The sequence below is a fragment of the Protomyctophum parallelum genome (genome assembly GCF_964188405.1).
Source record: "Protomyctophum parallelum genome assembly, chromosome: 1".
Classification (NCBI taxonomy): domain Eukaryota; kingdom Metazoa; phylum Chordata; class Actinopteri; order Myctophiformes; family Myctophidae; genus Protomyctophum; species Protomyctophum parallelum.
Window position 1 is genome coordinate 65,819,448 of NC_139697.1, and position 23,483 is coordinate 65,842,930.

General features: G+C 40.4%; 1 protein-coding gene across 1 annotated transcript; it reads left to right on the forward strand.

Annotated features, from left to right (window-relative positions):
* The first annotated feature begins 1,049 nt into the window (after positions 1-1,049).
* Positions 1,050-23,139, forward strand: ubash3ba (ubiquitin associated and SH3 domain containing Ba). Its single transcript, XM_083764579.1, has 14 exons — positions 1,050-1,630; positions 13,467-13,520; positions 13,770-13,956; positions 14,777-14,975; positions 15,721-15,890; positions 15,988-16,196; positions 16,439-16,583; positions 17,841-17,961; positions 18,563-18,685; positions 19,380-19,472; positions 20,881-21,025; positions 21,415-21,521; positions 21,662-21,771; positions 21,920-23,139. Exons 1-14 carry the CDS (start codon positions 1,500-1,502, stop codon positions 22,055-22,057), a joined length of 1,932 nt encoding a protein of 643 aa, XP_083620705.1. The 5' UTR covers positions 1,050-1,499; the 3' UTR covers positions 22,058-23,139.
* The last annotated feature ends 344 nt before the right edge of the window (positions 23,140-23,483 follow it).

Sequence of the window (23,483 nt, forward strand, 5' to 3'; positions counted from 1 at the left end):
ATATATATATATATATATATATATATATATATATATATATAATTATTTTTTATTTAATATTACTTTGTTTTATTTTTATTTACCTGTTTGTATTATTGTTAATCTTACCCCCCATTGAAGTTGTTTATTAACCATAACCATGTGATCCCTTTCTTTGTCTCTTAGTATCTTATCTACCCATTGGTTTTATACCTGTATATACTGTATGTTGTGTGTATTGCTTTGTACTCAAATTATTATTATTATTTTTTATACCTGTGTTTGTATGTTGTTTGTATGTCTGGCCTCGTGGGGAAAGATGGTGGGTGGGTGGGGAGGACTGGGAAGGGAGTTGTGGGAGAAAATGTAAAAAAAACGAAGAGTCGTATTCTCTTTCTGTGAAAACTGCACATGATCTAACTGTTAGTAAATTTAGATCATGTTAGATTCTAACATGATCTAAATTTACTTAAAAAAAAAAAAAAGTGCTACCTTGACTTACCATAATTGTTAACATGTGTCACTCACCTGCATACAACTTTGCTTTACTCATTGACCCATTTAGTCCAGTGGATGGCATTCATGCTAGAATAGTTTATGGATGCTAAAGTGGCCACGCGGGTTTACTGATTAGTGTGAAATACACAGCCCCCCCAGGGCCCCCACCCTTCCAGTTTCACCATGAATTTTGCCTATCGGTTGCTATGGTGACAGGCGGTCGCGGGATGCGGATGCAGGCTCACCCACCTACTCTGGTGGTTCTTCCCAGGGTTCTTCCAGTGTTCGTGGAGCCCAGCCCACCCTGATGGGAACGACACAGGAAGGGTGAACGCCCACATAGACAGGAAGTTTGGCCAATAAAACAAAACATATTTTCCACAAGATTTGCCTAAACTTACACAAAGATTGTTAACTGTGTCATATATCAGAGTCAGACGACTTACTTAAGTTATTCTACTTGATTGATGTCTGACTGATCTCTTTGAATCATCCCACTGCATGACAGTACTGTCCTACACTGTAGGATACTGTCCCTTTAAACAAAGGGGGTGGGGCAGGGCTGTTCGCACTGCAACCTTTTACGGGCTGAATCGTCGTTCACTCAAAGTCCATTCATAAATAAGACATTCTTGAGGAAAGGAAGTATGGTTACATTTGACTATTTAGTTCAGAATACCGGATGCCAGGGACTAGTAGGAACCGTACATTTTCATCGCGGTCGGGGAATGTGAATCGCGGCGATGGGTGAAAGAGCAAAAGTGACTTCCGATGGCTGACCCCCTTCTAATGGTTTTGGCTTTAATGTGCGAGTCATCTGGAGGAGGCAGCTTATTTATGTTCAGACCTTTTGGCAAAGAAAAAACATGCTCTTTTCTTCCCAGGGGTTGGCGTGTGTGTCTAGTAGGTTCTTCCGCTTAATAATACGCCAAATAAGCCCGTGTTGAATTCCACATTTTTCGATTTCTGAAAATAAACAAACTGTGGACCCGAGGAGCGAAATGCCACTGGAAATCTGAGTTATGGCAGCTAAAGAAGAAGATCTGTACTCCAAAGTGACTCCGCGGAGACAGCGTCAGAACCGAGCAGGTACCATCAAACATGGGTCTACGCTGGACGTGCTGCTGTCTATGGGCTTTCCAAAGACCAGGGCGTGAGTATTATCCTCTCTTTCCGGGGTAGTATGATGCTAGTATGATTATCCAGCTGCCAATACTCATATAGTCTAGGTAGGATCATCACATTTTTCCTATAGTTAAAATAAAAAAATATAATAATAACAGCCTAATAAATTGTAATAATAATAACATCACTGATGTTAATGATGGTGTTTATGTGTGGGTGGATCAGGGAGTTTTTTTTGTGTGATTTCCCATTGTGCTATATTACAAAGCACGTTTCTGGCTCTATAAGTGCTAATATGTTAACTTGTGCAAGTGTTTTTCTTCTCTTACCAACTAATGCTATTCAAGATAAAACATCAACCTTCAACCCCGCATAGGATAATAAGGATATTCACATACTCCTCAACAGATGGTTTCATCGTGTGAGAGTGAGAAACCATGCATGCAGGTTGGATGATGAACAAACCTGTCTGATTCTTGATTCTTGATAGTTATTCCAAACAAAGTTGAGAAGGGACTGACTGAGCTCTACTGAATTCGGTTCCAGTGCTCAACGTTATGTCTGCAAGTCTTTTCCTGTGCTAGGAACAGTGAATGGCAAATGGAATACAATAACTGGACCTGGGTCTTTCCTCTTGCATATTTGACTTGTAGGCCTAGTGGCATCTGTCAAACACCAAGTCACCAACTGCATGAGTGAGTCTATAGCAGAAGTAACTACTGTCTAACTGCACAGTCAGTGGCAGTGTGGCATAGTTGAGAGATATTGCTCCATCCAGAAGACCATGACTTGTGTCAGTTTTGACAGTTTTGTTGAAATGTTCTTGAGTTGTGGCCGGCATGAAGTGTGACCTACGGAAATAGAATTGGCAAATACTGGCAGCTGCAAAAAATAAACACTTCATACAGTCACATTCTCCTTAATTGATTTTATAACACTTTCATGTCTTTGTGACTTACACTAGCTATATCAATTCAGTACACCTTTGTTGGTCACCAATATAATATTAATTGAGGAATACAAAGTAGCTTTTGTGATAAATAGTGCATGCTGTTCATACTTACATTTTAATTTTAATATGAAAATGGCAGCACAGTGTGCTCAGTAGCCACACTGTTTTCAATACAATGCCATTCAACCAATGTAAAGCATAGTAGATTCTTAAATATCAAATTATTAGCACAACCGTATTAGAAAATGGAACTGATCATTTATAAACCTGTAAATTCAACTGCATAATTTTGCATATACATTTCAAGCCATAGTTCCTGTCATATCAGTAGTCTTGCATTAAAACAACTCCGGGTTCATGTATACAGTACATGACTTGAATTTGATCCATTGACTTTTCTGATGACTCTCATACACTGTATTCTCTCAAATCTGTCGAACAGCATGAAGTCTCACCATGGCTGGAAACGTTATTTTACCGAGTTCATTCACCGTGAGTCCGTGACAGATGTTGGATACTCAAAATTACACAATTCATTCTACGAATAAACCTAATAACAAGTTATCAGTTGCTGCCGCTTATATGTTATTAATAACATGTTATTAATAGTTTATAACTTTACAGGTAATCTGTAATCAGTTAAAACTGCACTTTCAGAGTGTGTTTTGGCATAACATTCTTTTCATGACACACGCTTACAGAGGCAAACATATCTTCACTTTCCACACTGTATGAGATAAGAAATATCAGAGGCTTGGCTTGTCATACTTGTCATAGCTTCAGGGGACAAGAGTCACATTGTGTTTGGGGATTGCCTGAACTATAGGAACCATGAAACACACACACACACACACACACACACACACACACACACACACACACACACACACACACACACACACACACACACACACACACACACACACACACACACACACACACACACACACACAACTATTACAAAAAGCCCTTCTGTTGTATGGGAGGAATTCCTGCTGAATCATTCAGGAATTGACTGGTCTAATCAGATGGGAGCTAGCTAGATAGTGTCTACTCCCTCCCTGTGCTGCTGGAGGGATTGTTGTGTGGGATGTTGTGGTTCGAGCCGAGGCAAGTTGGAAAAGTAGAAACTAATTTACACCTTCGCACCATGGTGCACACTTGCTGCAGTATAGATTGCATTCAGCAGAGACCATGACAATTCAAACACAGTTTTTCGATGTGTCACAGTGTCTTCTTCTTCTTTTTGTTTCCCCGAGTATGGTGAAAAGCTGGTCATAAAAGTAAAGTAAACCCAGTAGCCTATATATTCTACCCAACAGCTCAAAGTGGATAATAGTTAACTGTTTATGTTTAGCAGAAATTTAAAAAAATCCATCACTTATTAACTACATATTTCTGTGAAGAGTTTGATGGTATCTAAGCTTAGTCAACTGTATATGATATAATCGCCTCTCTTACTGCGAAGATTCTTCATCATTGTCTTCATCGTTATGCTGTCTTCATCAGTGTAGTTATGTCAAACTCACAGATGTTATTGTTCATTTCCAAAGTGATCAAATTATTCTGTGCAATTAAATGGTCAGCTAGATGATGATAAAAAGGTGAGTATGTGAATACCAATGATAAGTAGGCCTACCATTTCTGGATATCGTTTACTAATGAATTGCATTGTTTCGGTACTTTGGTATTTAAACTTTTAGCATTTTTCTCGTGTGTTAACTCTAAACAATTATCCTCTCAATTCAATGTAATTTAAATGAAGGTGAAGTAAAACAAAAATGCACTAAATCGCGGCAAGTTGGTAAACTGGCGAGTTCTCAGGATACCTACGGGCTAGCCAACACCAACTCAGGACTCCTTTCCGAATCCTATCCAGCATTAGGGTCTGATCATGATGCATGGGTCTGATCAAGAACATTGTAATTTATTTAGTCCCCTTTTTAAATCTAACTACATACTGTAATTCAAGTGTTACCGTATATTTAGTTATAATTTAACATTGCAGCATCAGCAGAGAAAATGGTTATGCAAATCCTGAAAAAAGACAAAACATTTTTTTAGTGTTGCTAAATGCAACGCACTGCTGGTGGACCATAACCAGGGTTCCCATTGCAGCTAGGCCCAAATATGGAATGTGTTGTCTAACCCCAATGTGTTGTCATGGCATCCATCAGGTGCAAATAATTCAATCAGTCAGCTTCATATGGGCACAAAAGGGGGCATTCCATATGGGCATACTGATAACATCAGCAATCTCCATATACAGTATGTGCATAAAAGGGACAAGAACTGACAGATACAGAAATCACCATATATGGGCATATTGGTCGTATTGGCTGTGTGATTCCATTAACGATTTCATTACAATGTATCCCTTATTAGAAATGTATTTATTTCAGCAGCCATTAGCAGAAGAAAGATGCAATAATACATAAATGCACATTACAGAAATGCTGAAGAATGCTATAATATTATAGCTATAATAGGGCTACATACTGTAGTTCTATCACTCTTCTTAGGTCTGTACTGTAGTCTTGTTTCTGGCATCAATCTTTGGGGCACTACCTTGCCATGGAGAGGTAAATAGAAAGCATGAACATCCATGCCATGCATTTGTCTGTGTAATGCTACTTAGGATTCTTCAGTAGTCAGAAATGTTTCACGGCACTGGCTTAAAGCTCGCTTGACACGCTTGGACCTTTTGGCGCAACATCACTAAAAAAGGACCTCAAATGATCTGTTACCTACTGTAATTCCAGGTACTAATGGGAAAGGCAAAACAGGCAAATCGCACATCTGCACCTGCTTTGGTTATGCAACATGACAAATTTGAAGCCTATTTCGCTTGAAGCCGGTTTTCTCAAACACAACTTTGGTGACAGTCATGTAATTTTAGCTAATTCTTATTTGCATAGCTGGGAAAACTTTAGAAACTTTCCAAAGTTCACCTTTTTGACAGTTCATGTAATTCTACAAATTCTGTTTCCCCCCCCCAGTAACAACAATCAAGTTACAATATCTAACTGACTTACTGACTGACCTAACCTAACTGACTAAATCACTAATTTAATTAACTTATTTCAAAGAGCTGGGTTTTTCTGTAATGGTGCCATGTAAAAATATTCCATGAAATCTCTCACAGTTGTTGCTGAAATGTAATTGGGCAAGAAAGTATAGAGTGGTAATTGGAAGTAGATTTATTTAACCACTCAACACAAGACACGTGCATCATGACACTGAGAGATTAGAAATGAGCTATTTTCTAAAACGTTTGACAAACTTTGCATACATATTTACTATTGTAAGTAATGAAGTAAATGTTGATGCCAATACCTTTTTACTGTTATTCAAGTAACATTTTGAATGCAGGACCTTTCCTTGTAAAAGAGTATTTCTACATTGTGGTATTACTAAATTTTCTTTCTTTTGTTTGAGTGGTGCAACACTCCCTTACGGAGCTGTGTGTGGGTGGGTGGCTGGCTGGCTGGCTGTGTCTGAGCACGGAAACAGCATGGTTGTTTTTCACCACCTGTGCACAACCTAACACACACACACAAACACACACACACATATTTTTCTTTTCCTTTCGCAAGTAACAAATTCTGGGTACTTAGTCTGGTAGGAAGGAGGGGGTGAAAAAGGAGGGATGTCCACACACTGAATTGTAGCTCCCAAGAAAATTCTTTGTGTTACAACGTTTCGACCACTGTGGGTCTTCGTCAGGTATGAGTATACAACATCAAGAGGCGTATTTATATACAACAGCATATGGGCAGGTCGACAAGGACTCTATATATAAATATATTGAAAATAGTGGCTCTAAGGCCAACTTTTAAGAACCCAAAAGAAAAGTATAAGTATCTTTTGGGTTCTTAAAAGTTGGCCTTAGAGCCACTATTTTCAATATATTTATATATAGAGTCCTTAGCTGACATGCCCTACATGCTGATTGCAGCCTCATCCTTGTAGATGCGGTGGGCGTGTCTAGCTTGATTTTCATCATTGCAACAGAGCTTGTTCCTTGTCGACCTGCCCATATGCTGTTGTATATAAATATGCCTCTTGATGTTTTATACTCATACCTGACGAAGACCCACAGTGGTCGAAACGTAACGAATAAATAATTTTCCTGGGAGCTACAATTCTGTGTGCGGACATCCCTCCTTTTTCATTGTACGTATTTTTGACCAGCACCTGTAGAATTTCTGGAGATGTGAGTGCTTCCTGTCGTATCCTATCAGGAAGGAGGGGGTCCCATGCACCCGAAAGATATATTTTTCTAACCTACCTTTTTAAAATCCTTAAGGTGTCTAGTTAATGAATTTTGATGTTCCCAGAGCTAATTTGTCATGGTTTTTTTTAACCATGTTGTGTCCGTTCTGGATTTTCGCCTGTGAAAAATAAAACCTTTAACCCTCTAACACCCGCATTAATTTCTACTTGCAAAAAATAGATTTCAACCTTACTACTACTTTGTACTACTAGGACTGACACTAAAACATATGTTAAAAAAAATAAAAAAATAAAGTTTGATGGAAAATTTATAATAATTATATAATACTTATATAATAATATAAAAAAATCATAATTTACATTTGGGGGATATCTTTCACAATAATGAATAAAACATGTTCTAGACATTCTAATGATCACAAAAAAACATATATTACAATTATTTTACCTACTTTTATTAGGGTAAAGGTCAAAAGTCTTAGGTTAAAAAATGTTCAAAATCGCACAGAGTCCAGACATTTTTAATTTGTGTGAATTTCAGCCTCTGTGGGGGGTATTTATATGCAAATATCATGACCAATGTCATTGAAATGGCATTGCAATGAACCTCACTGATGACATTTAGGTGAAAAAAGAACAGAAAAAATTATAATAATTTAGTAATTAAATAAAATAAAATTGTTGCTAAAAAGCAACGCTGGGTGTTAGAGGGTTAAACCAACATAGCTCCTGAACTATACATCCGACAGAAACCATTCACCCCATTTTATGTTCGTCTTTGCACAATGAATTGATTGATATGAAGATGGCCATGGTTCCATCATGTGTAGTGCATACAAATCCAAATAAACACAAATGTAAAGATTTGCCTAAACTGGATCACAACAACTCATCCCCCATGCACCCTATTGATATAGTTTTTCTAACATTTACATTTTTACAATCTTCAAGATGTATAGTAAACAAATGTTGATGTTGCCAACTTGAAATGTTGGCACATGTATGTTTAATCTGGCATATTGGTTGCCATAGTGAATTTCCACAAATACAAAAAAGATCATCTACATAAGGTCTTAACTATACATACTTCTGAGACAAATGTCCAGTTTTTCTGTTTCATTTTGGCATGAGGCATTGAGGGTGATGGATAGTGACATAACAGGAACATTTATGGAACATTAATGCTCAATTAAATGCTAAAATGTAGGCAAATCAATAGGTTGGTGAAATTGGGGCTCCAGGAGGGGTCCATGCGCACAACCTGATGATCCCAAGAACAAAAATGGTCCAAAGTGTGTTTTTTTCAATGTTTTATTACGTGTATGCTATGAGACCTTTTGCTGGCTGGAGCACCAGCGAGACTGCCTTTATGAGACTGTGGCATGCTCAAATTTAGAGATAGACCAAATATAGAGATACCATTTGATTCTAGACAACCTCAGGTATCCAATGGGACCAACCTTCTCATGCCACCTTGTTGGGATGGGGGTAAATGCATAATTGATTCAAGGTTTGACTACATTTTGGAAAGGGGAAAATGCCATAGACCTGTTTCAAAAAGTCCCACTAGCTGTCACTTCAATATCATGTGAATGGAAATGGGTTACATAGATACCTACAAGCCTCCCATGTACACACATGCCAAATTTATGCCAATCTCATGCAGTTTGAGGCAAGAACCATGCCGTTTTATACATGCAGTACAAATGTGTACTTTCCGCCTATTGTAAAAAATGAGACCAGTATAGTGGTATCTAGATGCAGAACAGTGCTGCTCATGCAGCTATAGATAAAGTACAGTGGTCTCATACATCTATAGAAACAGTACAGTGGTCTCATACAGCTATAGATACAGTAAAGTGGTCTCATTTTTACAATAGGTGGAAATTACACATTTGTACTGAAGGTATAAAACGGCATGGTTCTTGCCCCAAACTGCATGAGATTGGCATAAATGTGGCATGTGTGTACTGTACATGGGAGGCTTGTAGGTATCTATGTAACCCATTTGCATTTACATTATATTGAAGTGACAGCTAAAGGGACCTTTTTCCAAAATGTCTATGGCCATTTTTCCCTTGCCAAAATGTAGTTAAACCTTGAATCAATTATGTATTTATCCCCCTTCCCGACAAGGTGGTATGACAAGGTTGGTCCCATTGGATACCTGAGGTTGTCTAGAATCAAATGGTTTCTCTATAGTTGGTCTATCTCTAAATTTGAGCATGCCACTGTCTCTGAAAGACAGTCTTGCCCGTGCTCCAGCCAGCAATTTCCCAGGTCTCATAGCATACGAGTAATAAAACATTGAATAAACACACTTTGGACCATTTTTGTTCTTCCAAACTATGAAAAAAGAACGTGGGGTTGTGCACGTGGACCCCCACGTGGAGGACCCATTGGAGCCTCTACCCTCAGGCCCAATTTTACCTAGCCTATTGATTTGCCTACTTTTAGCATTTAATTGAGCATTAATGTTCCATAAATGTTCCTGTTATCCTCCTCAATGGCTCATGCCAAAATGAAACAGAAAAACTGGAAATTTGTCTCATAATTATGTATAGATAAGATGTAGATTTTACATGATCTTTTTTGTATTTGTGGAAATTCACTATGGCAACCAATATGCCAGATTAAACATACATGTGCTGATATTTCAAGTTGGGAACATTAACATTTGTTTACTATACATCTTGAAGATTGTAAAAATGTAAATTGTTGTTGTTGTATTTTTTTGTGTTTATTTTGATTTGTATGCACTACACATGATGGAACCATGGCCATCTTCATATCAATCAATTCATTGTGCAAAGACGAACATAAGATGGGGTGAATGGTTTCTGTCGGATGTATAGTTCAGGAGCTATGTTGGTTTATTTTTCACAGCCGAAAATCCAGGAAGGACACAACATATGGTTAAAAAAACCTATATGGGACATTGGGACAATAATTAGCTCAGGGAACATCAAAGTTAATTAACTAGACACCTTAAGGATTATAAAAAGGTAGGTTAGAGAGCATGGGACCCCCTCCTTCCTACCAGACTAACTGTTGTATACTGTATGAGGGGTCATATAATATTTACCATACAGTCAGAGAGCAGTCCTGTGTTATTCATAACCATTTTAGCCTGATCTCACATTAGTCATTGAAAAAACCCACAAATAGTGGAAGCAGAAGTGCCTTGCCTTCCCTTTGATTTCGTGTGAGTTCACCAGGCCCATTTATAGCTGACCACTGGGTTGGAACCAGTGTTTCCTCTGCTGAGAGTACGGTCCAGTTCAGTTTTGTTAGTGTGATAAGTGGTTAGTGATGTGTGCTTGCTGTCAGCTTGTAAACAGGAAATGTGTATTTGGTATTTCCCCATAGAGCTGAGTTGAGGAGAGGCCTTCGGGAGCTGTGTGTGTATTGTTGCATAGCCTACATGCACATGAGTGTTGCTCTATAATAGTTTGACATGGTTGTATTCAATGCAGACAATCCTTAGGCACAATCTATCACAGGGTACCACCATGCAATTTCTATTGCTATTGTTTTTACTAGGGTAATCTATGAATTCAATCAATGTCTAGTAGTGAAAGCGTAGTAATTTATGTAACGGATATTGATAGGGTACAGTGAAATCAAACTCTTTTTCTAGTGGAATCAATCTAAATAGCAGCAGGTTTACGCTGATAGTGTAAAAAACTGTTTGACCTTGAGTAACAGAATGTTGCCCTGCGCGTAATAAGGAACTAGTAAAGCGATTACACTGCTTTTAATACATTCTTTGAAACATGCAATGCATCAGACAGACGGCCATGATGACAAAGGCACAATTTGATGTTGAAACGTTTGCAGTTATGCAGTGGAGGTGGAATAAAATATTCAATAATTGCTTACAGATTAAATAGAAGCTTTAATTTGTTGTCATTTGTTGAAACAAATCAAATTGTTTTGCTTTTTTTTGTTCTTCCAAAATCATAAATTAGGCTTTAGAGTTATTCCTGATCCAGAAAGATTTCCCTCACATCATTCACTCCAAATATTTTATCCTTGGTTGGCCTTGAACAGGAAATGCACTTTATAAATAAATCATTCAGTTACTGCGTAGAGTCAAGGAGAGGCCTATGGGTTAGACACATACTTATTTAGGGCAGTTTGTCCATCACTGTTTCTCATTTATTTCATGGTTTCTCATTCTCAATGGCTGGACGTGGACGGCATATCTCGTTTAGGCTGTTGAAGTATTATATTTGTACATTTTGTAGTATGTGTGTACTATAAGCAATCAATCCAATTTTATAATACAATCTTCTTCTTCTTCTTCTATAAGTGCACTATAAGCAATCAATCCAATCTTATAATACAATCTTCTTCTTCTTCTTGTTAGTCACAGCTGTATTCTGGTAATACCGTTATTAAATAACATCATATACTTTTACTCCTCTATAGACTTTAGTGTCTATAATCTGGCATGAGTGAGATTATGGATACTAAAGTGAATATAAAAATGTTCCCTTTTTTAAAGTCTGTCATCTGAAAGTCACAACGTGTGTATTCTGTCCGTATTATTCAAGTGTGGCCTGCATATGGGGTGGTTTATTTAGCATTGTGTGAAACTGGGTGAGCCATCTGGTCGGTTGTCGTGGCCAGGGCTTTCCTATCTAACATGTGTAGCTCTAGCAGGGCGCAGTGCCCCAGGGTTAGCAGACTTTGCTGTATCTAGGGCCCTGTCAGTGGGGTAGATTTAAAAATAGTTCATTCAATGTGAACATCAGAGTGGCACAACACTCACTGATGGAGGTCTGGTGATTGCTGAACATTGTTTTCCCTTAATAAATTATACATTATTATACAACAAAGGTTTTGAGAAACACACAGACAGGCCTAGTAAATGTTACTACAGTTATACATGTTAGCGTGACTTTGCTTGGAGTGATTGATATATTTATAAAATATTGCAATTGAATCAACCAGAAGTGGAAATCAAACTCTTTACTCTTTGGGTTCACAGATTAAAGCATATATATGCTACTAGTAATTGTAAATAAAGGTACGCAAGAAAACCTTGGTTGAGGTGAGCAGACATCCATCACCTTTGTTAGTCTACTTCACCATCCAATTTTGATTGGATGGGGATTGAGTTCTGTCCATTAGTGTGCACTGTGCATGTTATGAATGAACCCTTTATGATTTACTGATCTTGTGGAGGTCATCTTTGCATCAAAGCGTTTAACAGCTCTTTGATTAATAGACACTTTAATATAACAACACCACTTAGGCTATTGGCAAGGTGAGGAGTAGAGTTGCTGTGCCATAGTGGTAGCCAGTCTACTGCTGCCATCTTCTTGATGTGTTGAAATCAGTTAATATAGTATCACAATCAGTTTAACCACATTAACCACTATATAGGCCTACATTGGCTACTTCAGCCGATCTATAAGCTCACAACTCATCACATCGCGATGCGTTCTGAGCTGGTATATCTGCTATTTCAACCAAATCTTGAAACATTTTGAAAAACAATTTAACAACACAAATCTTGTATACAGGTCCCTGGCACAAAATATTTCCGCGGCCAAATACATTTTCTCTCTGTCTCTCTCTCTCTCTCTCTCTCTCTCTCTCTCTCTCTCTCTCTCTCTCTTCTCTCAATTTGGGGATTCCCATGTATTAAAAAGTTTGAGAACAGTACTATTCCTTGTAATGGATGTGTTTCAGAAGGCCTGAAAGCATTAGTCATGTGATACTCCGGGATATCAAATCATGCCAGATCTCTCTCATCCAGTGGTTTTCAACCATTTTCATATCAAGGCCCATTATGTATTCTGCATTTGAGCCACGGACCACCATTTGATGAGATTTAGCCTCTCAGACCCAAAACTAAAGAATATTTTGTCGTCGTTGGATAAGATTCTGCCCACAATTCCATGCTGTTGGCAAACGTTGATCAAAATAACAATTCTTCTACATTATCTAATTGTGTAGACTTCTTGTAAATTAAGTAATGCAGATGTTTAACAATAAATGAACTCTTGAGAGGGTAAAATAATTTTACACTCAAGAGTTAAAGATCTTTAACGGTCTATTTGGTTACCAACTCTCCATCATTTAGCTGGGGACCACCTGGAACCCCCTCAAGGACCACGGGTGGTCCCCAGACCACTGGTTGAAAACCACTGCTAATCAGTTGGTCCATTGAGAGGCAGCCTTTGATTTCAGAAGTTTTATAGTTAATAGTACCACCTTGATGTTCAGAGAAACTCGGTATATTCAGTGGATGTGCTTTTCCACAAGTTTATTTCAATTGGCCAAATCACAAGCTGATGCCTGGTGAGAAATAATTCAATTTTTTTTTTTTTTTTAAGATATATTTTTGCGGCTTACGCCTTTTATTGATTTTTGAAGGGACAGACAGTAGGCTGACAGGAAACGGGAGAGAGATGGGGGGATGACATGCAGTAAAGGCCGTGTCGGGTCCGGGAGTCGAACCCGCGGCACACTGCGACTGGATTACCAGTCCGGTGCCCAGACCGTTACGCTACGGCCTGGGCCAATAATTCAAAATTTGAACTAAAACGAGAGGTGCCATCTTTTCCTTTCAGAGCCTCCTGTTATCAGTGAATGTGTGCGTGGTTTGTTTGTTTGTTTGTTTTTACTGTAGTTTTTTGATCGCTCTCTGTTCTCTCTGCAGGCTGAAAGCTCTGGTGTCCACAGGAGGCAAAAATGTTCAGGCGGCTTGTGATTGGTGAGAACACACAGACATCGCACACATTCGTGTATAGCTGTATATGTGTAATATTGAACTTCATACATTGTATACATGAAAGAAGTGTAATATTACACGTTTGTCAAAATAGTCATAATTAAATGTATTGGTTCAGGTGTAACTAAACTACCGTAGCTAAATAGCATTGATGCCCTCTGCTGGACTCAGAGGCTATCTATCAGTGATCCCTATCAATTACACATTTCCATGTCATGTCCATTTGTCCAGGCTCTTCTCTCATGTGGACGACCCATTCCTGGATGACCCATTGCCCAGGGAGTATGTATTGTATTTGCGGCCCAGTGGACCACTTCTCCAACAGCTCACACATTTCTGGCAGCAGTCTCGCCTCAGCTGTGGCAAGAACAAGGCCCACAACATCTTCCCTCACATCACCATCTGCCAGTTCTTCATGGTCAGTCTTCCTCTCTCGCTCTCTCTCTCCCTTAGAATATTGAACTGAATTAGTATTGATTTGTTGGTACTTTTATACTATGATTTGGTATAGGATAATTATGTTGTTACATGCTGCATGTCCCAGAGTTTGTTTTCATTTCATACCTGTATCTGAGTATTTTTGTTAAATTTATTTTGATCGCTGTTAGTCCCAAACCGCACCAATGCAACTCCTTGCAACAAAACAGTTTTAAGCACATGTCACACCAATGCAACTTCATGCAACATGCTTCATGCACCCGCGGGAACAACGGTCGGACGACCGCTCAAACATGGGCTGCTCCTGTGCTTGCGGTTATGGTTAGGTTAGGGTTTGAGGTAGGTTGTCGGTCTAATGACTGTCGGACCAATAATAGTGTCGGAACTAAAGCTTGTACCCATTTGGTTGCAAGGAGTTTCATGGCGAATCATTGGTGTGGTTTGGGCCTTAGCTAGAAGGCTATAGTCTTCCAAGAGTCTATACTTACAATAAGTGAAAACATAAATGTACACTAGAAGAATAGTGGAGAATGACAGAAATTAGGGAAGTAAGAAAAAGAACAAGACAAAGGGTAAAGTAAAATAGCCATATTAGTCAATCCAACATGGTTCTCATTCTTATGATAAACATCCAAGAAGCCAGATCCATTGAGAGAGAGTTAATACTCTCTCAAACTCACACAAACGACGACTTCTAAAGAGCAGTAATCCAGCTATCATATAGTTATATTAACATTATTTTAACCATCCGAATATGTTCATAATGACTCTTGAGTTTCTGTTCCCTCCCCTGTGGTCAGTGTGCAGATGCAAAGGTAGATGCTCTGTGTGAGGCTCTCCAGACCACTGTGGGAAAGTGGAGGGGCCGTTTCCCTGTTCCCCTCCCCCTCGAGCTCTACACCTCCTCAAACTTCATTGGTCTCTTTGTGGAGGAGCAAGTGGCTGAGGTGTTGCAGACCTTTGCTGCTGACTTTGCCACTGAGGCGGCTGCGAAAGCAGGTTGGAGCCCTAATTTAAAAAATATGGAAAATAGCCCAACTACAAGCTTATAATGTGTTGCAATTAAAGTGACGCCTTGTGAGCTCGTACATCTGTTATTTTTGAAAATGTTGGCAATCAGTTTAAAAGTTTGGACAACATTTCACCTATAATGACAATAACAAAAATGTGAGTTAGTGGTGGAGGGTGCTACGTAAGGGATAGTACACTGGGAGGAATTTTAGTGTTGTGAAAATAAGAAATAATAGAAAGACATTATTCCATTTAAGTACAGCTCACAGTGCATTATCCTGCACTTATTAGATGGCAAATTTCTGATGTCTATAATTACCAAAAATATTAAATTAAACAATAAAAATGGTTCTCATAGGGCACATGAGTAAACCTGCCCTGTGCCCACCACCAGGGGAACTAGGGGTTTGAAACCTGTGTGATCTCCAGCTTTGATGGCCGTTCCCACAAGCACAATTAGCCATTTTGGAGGGAGTGGGGCAGGGAGGGCGATCTCTCGCGATGAGGGACGACAGTACAAGGGGCAAAAGTGGGGAAATATCTCAATGTAACTACCGTCTACTATTGTAGCTATTGTATTTTGTTAAGTGTTATAGGAAATTAATGTACCCATGTACACAATAGCCTATGTACCCAAGGTGGTCAGGTACAGGTGCTGTGACAAAAATATATGTTTTATTGCATTACCATGGCTCTATATGACTCCCTTGTCTCCATTTCTCCTTTTGTCTAGATGTTCATGTGGAACTTAATAAGAAGCAATTCCATCTCACATTGGCTTACCATTTCCAGACAAGTCACTTGACGATGTTGGAGAAGTTGGCCAAGGGCATCGATGTCTCTTTGGGCTCTGATTGGCTGGCTGTGCTCTTCTCTCGGGATATTCGGTTTGCTAATCATGAGGTAAAATATTTTGCAAATGATATCAAGTGGGTGAAGTGGTTACTTTGTACATCAACTCTCCCGTTCCAACTGCTGAGTGACATGCTGTCCTCTCCAGACGCTGCAAGTAATGTACCCGTACGCGCCTCAGAATGAGGATGAGCTGGAGCTGTTGCAAGGGGATTTCATCTTCATGTCCCCTGTGGAGCAGGGCACCGCTAGTGAGGGGTGGGTGTACGGCACCTCCCTGGCCTCTGGCCTGTCTGGCCTCTTGCCTGAGAACTATGTCAACCGTGCCGATGAGTGTGACACCTGGGTGGTCCACGGGTAAGAAGAACACAGGCCAGTCAGCTTTGTTTGGCAATACAATACGTTTAAATGTAATAATAACGATTGTAACTGCTTTCAACCTGGCATCTGTGTTTTGAGCAAGTCATTATGGGTGAAAATAATCAAACTCCTTTTTCAGAAATGTTCATAGCTTGTAGACAAGCTTGTAGATTTGACGTATAACATAACGCTTATGTGGTTAAGTGTTTCAGTCTGAAATTAGTACGTCTCATTCCCAGGTCTCACTCCTTTGTCAACTGTGCCTCTCCATCCAACGCTGCCAGTCCTGTGGCTGGACTGTTATTTGATGGACAGCAGGATGGTGGTCTCCTTGAGAACCCTGGAGATCCACCCAGCCTTACTGTTCTCTGTCCACCACTCCAGGTACAGTAGAGTGCATTAGGAGGGGTAGGTTAGCAGGACGATACCCAGCATGCATTTGACCGATGAGTGAAGCACAATCTTGATTCAAATAACATAACCAGTTAACCACACATGCTTAAACTTAATTGTGCATCTGTAAACTAATGCCTAAACTCATCGTGCTCTGGCTGTTCACGCAGTGCATCATGGGTAATGCCCTGAACACCAACCAAATCCATTAAAAGTGCTATCTTTGTATAATATCCCTTCCCCTATATCAGGGGTTTTCAACTGATTGTGAACCAGGGACCACCACCCTGACTTAGAATCAACCTGGGGACCACTGTTGTGTTGGGTGGGGAATCTGGGGATATGGGCTATAAGATTAATGCTTTTGGAACACTTGCACTTGCTATGCATCCCAGTGTGTATACATCCCACTGTTTCTCAACCAATGGTCCATTGACTACGGGGGTGGCGGTGGCTCAGGGGTAGAGTGCCTGGATGGTAACCGTAAGGTTGCCAGCCCGGGCTCCCCCAGAGTTACTGTCCTTGAGCAAGACACTGAACCCCTAATTTCTCCCGATGTGCTAGTTGGTGCCTTGCATGGTTTCCGCTGCCATCGGTGTATGAATGTGTGTGTGAATGGGTGAATGTAATGCACAATCTCTGTAAAGCGCCTTGGATAAAGGCGCTATATAAATGCACCATTTACCATTTACCATTTACTAATAATTTCATAATAATAATGACTCATCCAGACAAACCGCTAAATTACAGGTTGCACAGAATAGGGCAGCCAGACTTGTTCTGGGCTGTTCTATAAGAACTAGTATTGTAAATATGCAGTCCAGCCTCTCATGGCTCACTATTGAGCAAAGAATTTCCTCAAGTTTGGCCACATTTTTCTTTGACCTCCAAACTTGTAAATGACTACAGTCTTATAAGTCACTGGTTCATTCAGTTCACTGCTTCTCAACTAGTGGGATGACATTTTTAACAAATCCTACATTACTAAATGCATGGTCAAGGACCACATGCAATACTGCCAGGGACCACCAGTGGTCCACAGACCACCTGTTGAAAACCCCTGCCCTATATGGTATGTGGAAAAGCTATTGCAATCGGACTGCTATCTCCCTGTTCTCTATTATGGTTTATGACGGTATGCATTGGGCTTCTTCAGTACTGGTAGCACATTGGAAGTTGTATCCCGTCCATGTGCAATACACAACACGGCTACCTGTAGCAATAACAAGAGTTCTATTCCTTTCTTAGATGTTGAGGTCAAGTAGCCAGTCCTCCCTGCCTAAGAGGAGTCTGTTTGTGTGTCGCCATGGCGAGAGGATGGACGTGGTATTTGGGAAACACTGGGTGGCTCAGTGCTTTGACTCCAAAGGTGGGTCTGAGACAGATGATCCATGATTCTGTTTACAAATGTATCAACATTTTATTCAAATCGATAAATTAAACGTTACTGTGAACATGTATATTCTCATATTACATTTGACTGTGGTAACCAGTACTACATTTAGCCAGTGGAAAAATAGCATTTATTCATGAAAAAGGGTGTTTCTTCAAAATGTGGGCATTTCGCAGGACGTTTTGATGATTGGTGATTGGTTCGCTATCGTATTTGCTTCCCAAGTTTGCATGCTCTGGATGGGCAGCCGCAGATTGCAAGTGTTAGCAAGTGATGCAATGCTAGTGTGCTACCATATAATCTGGCCCTCTGTAGACGACCACAGTGCTCCTCAAAGCGGACACGGATGGCTTTCGATGGCCGGTGCTTGTAGAGCTATGCTTTTTGGCTGAGTGGTGGGTATGGGGTCAACGGCTGGCGAGGCGCATCCCTCAAGTCTCTGTCCGTCGCTCCCCGGCCAGTCTGGGCACAATTCCTTGGTCTGCTTTTACTTGTTAATGTTATGTATGTTATGTCTGTCTGTGTCTCTCACTCTCTGTCTTTCTCTTTTATCTTGTGTGTCTCCTTATTTGTGCAGGCCGATATGTTCGCTCTAATCTAAACATGCCACCCAGTCTGCCAGCACGAAGTGGAGGATACCGGGACTATGATAAAGATTGTCCGATTACTGTGTTTGGTTGCACCCAGGCCCGTCTTGTAGGTTGGTAATTTCTCATTTTAAATACTTACTATTTATGTATGATACATGGAAATTGTGCGTGTGTGTGTGTGTGTGTGTGCGTGCGTGTGCGTGTGCATGTGCGTGTGCGAGATGGAAACTACAGCTTTGACACGCTGCAAACAATGTTTCTACACATACAGTTAAATATAATAACAAGATAAACAGGAAAACCAGCACTGGATTGGGAGTGGAGGATTACTTTCCTCTTCTTTCCTAAATCTTACAAATGAAAGGAATTCATTAATGCACCAGTGACTTACATCATTTAGATTTACATATTTACATTACATCACAAGTCACTGTGCAATTTGGAATCTGAAAAATGTACTTGCAAGTAATGAAGAAACGTTAAAACACAACAAATGACTTATTAAAGGGATAGTTTAGAATGTTTTAACTTAAGCTGTATGAAATACTTAATATAGTGGTTGAAACTGTATTAATGTATTGCCCAAGTCCCGTGGTGGGAGTTCTGCTCTGGTTTTGGTGAAATATTAAGTAGTTCCGGTAATTTTGTGGGGCACAGGGGGCCACGCATTAAGAGTTGCTTTTACTGTATGTAAGGAATTTCATATGAGTTTATTTCATGGGCTTTTGATATGGCAATTGCTTTTCTTTTGGAATGCTTTCATCATGAATAATACGTATATTTGTGATCATGTGCTCCTCACAGGTGAAGCCTTATTGGAGAGCCACACACAAATAGACTTTGTTTACTGCTCTCCATCACTACGCTGTGTTCAAACTGCTCAGAACATGTTGCAAGGTAGGACCTGATTAACCATCATCATGAAGGCCTCTCTTTGTGGGCTGTACAAGCTTTTCTTTCTTTATTTTAAACAAACGACCCTCCAGCATTTTTAATAGGTTTAGCCACTTTCGCTCTCTTTGTTGTCTCCACCAGGCCGAAGGCATGTGGGGAGAGTATGTTTTGCACTCCGTCCGTCCGTGTGTCCGTCCGTCCGTCCGTCCGTCCGTCCGTCCGTGTGTCCGTGAGCAGCTAATCTCGACCACCGTTAACCCGGTCGATGCCAAATTTTTGCCAACGATGAACCTCTGCCCCAAACTTTCCAGAACGGCCTGTTATAGCGCCACCAGGAGGCCGCTTTGTGCAAAACAAGTTTTTGCACAGTACACCTACAGATTTTGTCCAAACATCACGCAAATCGGTACACAGTCTCTCTAGAGCCATTCAACGAAACCGGTCTTTCAGATTTCTCACACTCCATCCTGATTGGTTAAGATTGGCTTCCAAAGTTCACAGGAGTGCTCAGTTTCAAACAAAATGCTGCAAATCATGAACACATCGCGTGATTTCCGTGAAATTGTGCACCCACATTCCCACTAGGCCGAGGACGAAATGCCACATGAACAATTTCAACTCAGACTCAAGGTGGCACTATAACTGGCCGAAAAGTGTTTTTACCTCTAACTGCACGGATCTGTGGATAACTTTGTATGCCAACTCCCTAGAGGCCAAGGAAAAACCTTTGCCTGGAATTTTTCACATCTGCTCTTTATAGTGCCACCAGGAGGCCGACATATGTAAAACACATTTTCTATTATTACTCCTTCAGATTTTATCCAAATTTCACGCAAATCCGTATACACTATCTCCATAGTCATGTGATCAACACGGAGCGGCACCATTTCCCATCTTCCATCCTGATTGGCTAAGATTGGCTTCCAAAGCTCACACGATTCGTCCATTTCGAAAAAAGGCCACAAATCACAAACACAATGTGCAATTTCCGTTAAATTATACACGCACATTTTCACTAGGCCGAGGACGACATGCCACAATTTTTTCCTCAAAATCAGCCTCACGGTGGCGCTATAACAGGCCAATTCCTGTTTTTAGCTATAACTGCATCGATCTGTATACAACTTATGTATGCACACATGGAAAAACATTGTACCTGCATCCCTCCAACACGAACCTCCGGCCCAAATCTTCCTCAACAGCCTGTTATAGCGCCACCATGAGGCCACAACCTGACCTGCCCTGGTGGAGACCTGTGCCGATTGGCACTTTGTCTAGTTTCGCTCTCTTTTGCTCCATTTGAGTTTTGACAGATATGGCCCCTCCTGCTGTTATAGTGAGGGTATTATTTGTGATCTTATTCATGTCCAGAAATAACATTTACATTAAACTAAAATACAATATTTATCAGGTCTCCAGCTGGAGGGGAAGACAAAAATCCGCTTAGAGCCTGGATTGTTTGAGTGGACCAAGTGGGTTTCAGGCACAGCTTTACCTATCTGGATCCCTGCAGCTGAGCTAGCTGCTGCTAACCTGAGTGTGGACACAACCTACCGGTAAACTAACTCAATCAAAACATAAAGATAACTTTTCATTATAATATCTGTAGATTTTAAGGCACTGGTTCTCAACATGGGACCAGGGGGGGGGGGGGGGGGGGGGGTCAGTTGGGCAAATGATTGATAGTTAGTGACCAAATGGGCCCTTATGGGTCTGTGTAACTAAGTTAAATGAACACTGGATTTGACTGCATAGACTGGTGTCCCAGAGATACAAAATAATATCAAATGGTGGTCCATGGCTTCTTAATGCATATCAAACTTGGGGTTCCTTGAAATAAAATAAGAATGTTGAGAATCACTGCTCTAAGGTTCAGGGTTTCAGTTGTCACAGCTGTAAGTGAACAGATGTTTACTGACGCCAACTCCTCTATCCCCTCCCGAAGACCTCATATTCCTGCCAGTAAGTTAACAGTGTCAGAGTCCTATGACACATACATCAGCAGGAGCTTCCAGGTGACGCGAGACATCATGGCCGATTGCAAAAACCTTGGTAATCCAATTACTAAAATATGTGTGAAGAGTATGTTCAAAATAGTGTTGCAAGTTCTCAGTTATCTACGATTCTACATATAGTGTAATCTAACAGTGTTTGTGGTGTGTGGTGCCTTTGTGTCTACTTCCCTCACACAGGAAATTCTGTGCTGATTGTGGCCCATGCTTCCTCCTTGGAGGCCTGTACTCGACAGATGCAAGGCCTCAGCCCTCAGAACTCCAAGGACTTCGTCCAAGTAGTTCGGAAGGTCAGTCAGCTGATCATTATTTATCTCTAGACACTCCAGACAAGTTTTCAAATTTTGCCTGTACATTGCACTGGGGGGGAGGGGGTCTCTCGCTCTCAGTTAATATACCGGTATGTACAATATCTACCCACTGTATTTATTTCTGTAGATTCCCTACCTGGGTTTCTGTGCTTGTGAGGAAGTGGGAGAGACAGGAGTGTGGCAGCTGGTGGATCCACCCATCTTGCCTCTGACCCATGGACCCAATCACAGCTTCAACTGGAGGGAAACGCTACAGCAGGACTGAGGCATGTGCCCTGTGGCCCGCCATCGTCTGGCCCTGAACTGGCCCCTGAACTGCTGAACAAATATTTATTCTCTTCCCACACTGCTTTAAATCAAATCCAAATAAAATGTCTGGCTTCCATCACTAATGCCATGTAAAAAAAAAAAAAAAAAGAGAGAGAGAGAGAGAGAGAGGAAAGAAATCCCTCATTCATTGAGTTAAATGTATTCAAATGCGCTGCTCATGACTGAGGTGGTACTGTGTGGTGAATGGTGATTGGCACGGGTCAAACTACATTGTGTTCAACATGACTCAGCATCCTCCCAGTTCAACATCTCGGCACATGTAGCGATGGTTCTTGGCGTTTGTTGGCTGCTGAAGGAGTTAATGAATTGAACTCAGGTTTTGTGTTATGAGAAGTTGTTGCAGTGGCGTGCAGCACTAATCCTCATGCTTGGGAGTCAAGTGTTTGGGGTTGTGGGGGAAATATAACTGCCTCCACATTCACTGTGACAAGAGACTTGCACCCCAGAAATAATATTTCATGCCGCATGCCAGAAAGTATTACGTTTGACTCATTCCTCCTATACAACCTAACCGAAAAAAGCACAATAGAAACACCAATTTTGACAATCATACAAGTTAAAGCTTTTCCTTAATAAGGGAGGTTAAAATTCATATAAGAGATTTATTTAAGTACACATTCATCTGCCCACAGCTCAGCTGTGAACCCGTTTCAACAATCTTGTAAAGGCCATGATGCACAGGCTGTATTTTATGGTAGTTAGATGGGTAGTTTTTATGGCAGCCATGATGAGGAATGACAAATGAGAGAAAATCTGTGTTGGAAACATAGCATAGCATGAATACATGAATTACAGTTACACAGTAAGTCTTAAATCTAGACAAAATTGCAACTGCATCGATTCAAAATACCCATAGCCATGTACGTGTAATTAGATCCCGTAAGCCTTGTATGGTAACATTGCTTTGCCAATGTTTGATATTCTTTTTTTTATTGCGTTAGGGCACTGTCACACCGCACTTTTATTCTACCTATGAGGGTGGATTCTGGATGGATTTCAATGGAAATTGGTTTATTTAATTATTGTTTTTTGCAGAAATCCGCAAATGGCAGCAAACTGCTCCAGTCCCAATCCTCCCTCATAGGTAGAATAAAAGTGCAGTATGACCGTGCCCTTACAGGGCTTTGGTTGACCTGTAGTTTGTTTCTTTATTGTATTATTCAAAAAATAATGATACTCTATATCGCAGAAATGGCGCAATGATAAGCAGTTGTATAATTTACATATCAGGCTGTGCCATGTGTTCGGTCACATTGCTAGAAACCTCTTCCATTACTTTATTGTAAGTAGTGATCTATGGGATCAGAATGCTATTGTCTGTCAGTGTATTCCTTTTTTTACACTTTACTGAAGTGCAATGA